This window comes from Asparagus officinalis, chromosome 5, assembly GCF_001876935.1.
Source record: "Asparagus officinalis chromosome 5, Aspof.V1, whole genome shotgun sequence".
Classification (NCBI taxonomy): domain Eukaryota; kingdom Viridiplantae; phylum Streptophyta; class Magnoliopsida; order Asparagales; family Asparagaceae; genus Asparagus; species Asparagus officinalis.
This window is the reverse complement of record NC_033798.1, coordinates 110095848-110098549: the sequence shown is the minus strand read 5'-3', so window position 1 is coordinate 110098549 and position 2702 is coordinate 110095848. Positions and strand designations below refer to the sequence as shown.

Sequence of the window (2702 nt, the reverse complement as noted above, 5' to 3'; positions counted from 1 at the left end):
TATTGGCTAGCTCACAATAAGAATATGAGCTCACCATCTCATTTTATCACTTTCCTATAGTTCTCCCCTTTTCCTTTCTTCTATTTTTTGGGGAAAAAAATGGGTCCATTATTTCTCATTCGCACCTTAAATGTGACTACATATTTGGTTTTCATATCCATATCAATATATTGGATATGCGTCATCATCATTTCTCTTGCACGTTATGCGTAATTAAGTTTCTTGTCATGTTTTCCATCTTGTTCATTTGGACACCATCATCATTTATATATGATATGCTTCTATACAGGTCACATTTCATATACAATTCGCTTGCCCATCTAACCATCTTGGACATCTTGGTGGAAGAAAATAATTAATTTCAGTCTGTATGACAGTTAAAAATTAAAAAGATCATGAAGTTACTCAAGTTGTGAACCTTCATACTATATGTATTGTGAGCCGTAATAAAAATTTATTCATCTGACACAAGTGAAACATAATTCATTTATTCAAAGTATGACACATACACACAGCTTCTTTCACAAACTTTAAATATAACAAATAAACATTCTATCCACTCACAAAAAACAAAACAAAAACAGAAACAGAAAAACGAAAAAAAAAAATCATGGATTTACATCTTAATTAATTTTGAGAGTAGCAATAATGTGAAGAAGTAAAATCACTCACGAGCGTCTTTCACCATCCGAGCTTCATATCCACCACCCTCCCTCCTCTCAATCTTATAACCCACGTAAGTCCCCATAATTTTATCCCACGTCACAAAAAACGGCTGCGCAAAATTACACTTGCTTCCAACGAGCTGATGATGGATCTCATGATACGCTGTATTATTGTGAAACAAAACATGAAGCGGGTTCCAAGGGAGCACAATCCCACAGTGGTCATCTATGCCTTTGATAGTAGCAAACGTAAAGAAAAAGATTGAAGTTTTTGCCGACATTCCCGAAACATAGAACGCTAAGGCGCCAGCTAGGGTTTCAGTGAGAATCCCGTCGATTGGGTGATTATACTGAGCGGCATAGGCGTAAGGAGCAACGAGACGGTGGTGCCAAGAGTGGAAGTTTCGGTACAAGAACTTGTTCACGTGCATGTATCGATGCACAAAATATTGCCATGTATCGTGTACAAGCATCGCGATGAGAAATTGGAGCGCGATGGCCACTGTATATGTCGTGTTCGAGCTCGAGCTCGAGCTCCTGTTGTTGATGACATCGTCGTTATTTCCCACTGCCTACACGAGCAAACGAGCTTAAATTTATTACAAATTTAAACCTAATTACATAGCGAGAAATAATCATGCGTACACGGCGTGATTTTTACCTTAAATAGCGTTAGGGCTATCGCTGCTTGAATTGCTTGTTGAAGTAGTACTCCTTTGATGACCTCCCGTTTGGGAACCAAGTTCTTGGTTTCTTCATCTTTTTTCGAGTGTAGGCGATATTTATCCAAATTGCCTAACATTTCGTAAAGCCCTGCATAAACCCAATAAACAGTGACTGGGATGATCACTGACAAAAACTCATCTGATTCTAAGAAATCCATGGCTTCTCTGTATGTCAGAGAGAGAGAGAGAGAGAGAGGGGGGTGTGAACGAGGGAGGCGGAGGCCACAGGGCATTTATATACTAAATTTTAGGTTGACTAGCACATGCATGACGACAGGAGTACGCATGCATGGTTCTCTAAAAGGGTATGCAAAAATAAATATAAGAAGGGAAAAATCTCTTTTAACCCAAAGTTTTATCTGAACTTATTTAAAAACCCATTCATTTTTTCAAACACCAATAGACCCACTGTATATCATCCCACTTATTTTAAACCCAACATGTATAATACACCCATTTTTTGTACTGTATTTACCTAATAAATTAAATATTCCTAAACTACCCTTCATCCCCAAATATAACCCATCTCCCCTCTCTATCTCTCTTCCGTTTCACTTTCTCAAAGAGATCAGGAGAGATTGGGGTTTCGGCGAGGAGATCTCTGGTTGAGGATCACCGGCGGCGGCGAAGGGAGTTGGATCGACGGTGGGCGACGACGGACGGTGGTTGCACGCATCTGAAAGCGGTCATTTGGAGGAACTTTGGTGGGCGTTGAAGAGGTAGAGCACATCAAATTCTTAACAAATCAAGCGGGTAACACACGAATCTTCCCCTTTTCCTCTCTAATACTTGAAATTAAGCCCCTAGATCATCGAATTTTATTGCAAGTTCCTCATATCACTGAGTGTTTTTATATTGAATTCCTCATATCACTAAGTTTTTTTTTTTATTTGTCCAATGAAAAGGTTGGAACGGTAAAATGGTATTAATTCTTCAACTAGATGGTCTTTCTTCAAGTTTTATTAAGAGATTTGTCCATATAGAATTAAAAACTAGGAATCTGGTAAATTTCTTGTGAGGGGAAAGATGACACAAAAGATAATTTCAGAAAATGGCAAACAATTATGAAGTTAAAAATTCAATTTGAAAGGATGACAAGAGAAGATAACGGAGCACTTTTGGTGTTTTTATTTTTGGCACTGAATCGTTTTCACAATTGTGGCTGACAATGTTTGGCCTATATGCCTTCTTATTTCAAATATTGAGCAAAAAAGATCAATTTTACAAAAAACTGTTATATATAAACTTTATATTTATATATAAAGTTTTGAGTTTGTAACACTATATACAATGATTAATTTACAAGGATCTA

General features: G+C 37.3%; 1 protein-coding gene across 1 annotated transcript; it reads right to left on the bottom strand.

Annotated features, from left to right (window-relative positions):
- On the bottom strand, positions 482 to 1571 carry LOC109843333 (sphinganine C4-monooxygenase 2-like). Its single transcript, XM_020412265.1, has 2 exons — positions 1327 to 1571; positions 482 to 1237 (listed from the first exon to the last, which is right to left on the bottom strand). Exons 1-2 carry the CDS (start codon positions 1546 to 1548, stop codon positions 665 to 667), a joined length of 795 nt encoding a protein of 264 aa, XP_020267854.1. The 5' UTR covers positions 1549 to 1571; the 3' UTR covers positions 482 to 664.

What these genes read in the sequence shown, in the direction of transcription:
- LOC109843333 (XM_020412265.1), bottom strand. Translation starts at nt 1,548, where the DNA reads ATGGATTTCTTAGAATCAGATGAGTTTTTGTCAGTGATCATCCCAGTC. An exon ending in TAGCCCTAACGCTATTTAAG is followed by an intron (nt 1,238 to 1,326) that starts GTAAAAATCACG and finishes TTGCTCGTGTAG; the next exon opens with GCAGTGGGAAATAACGACGA.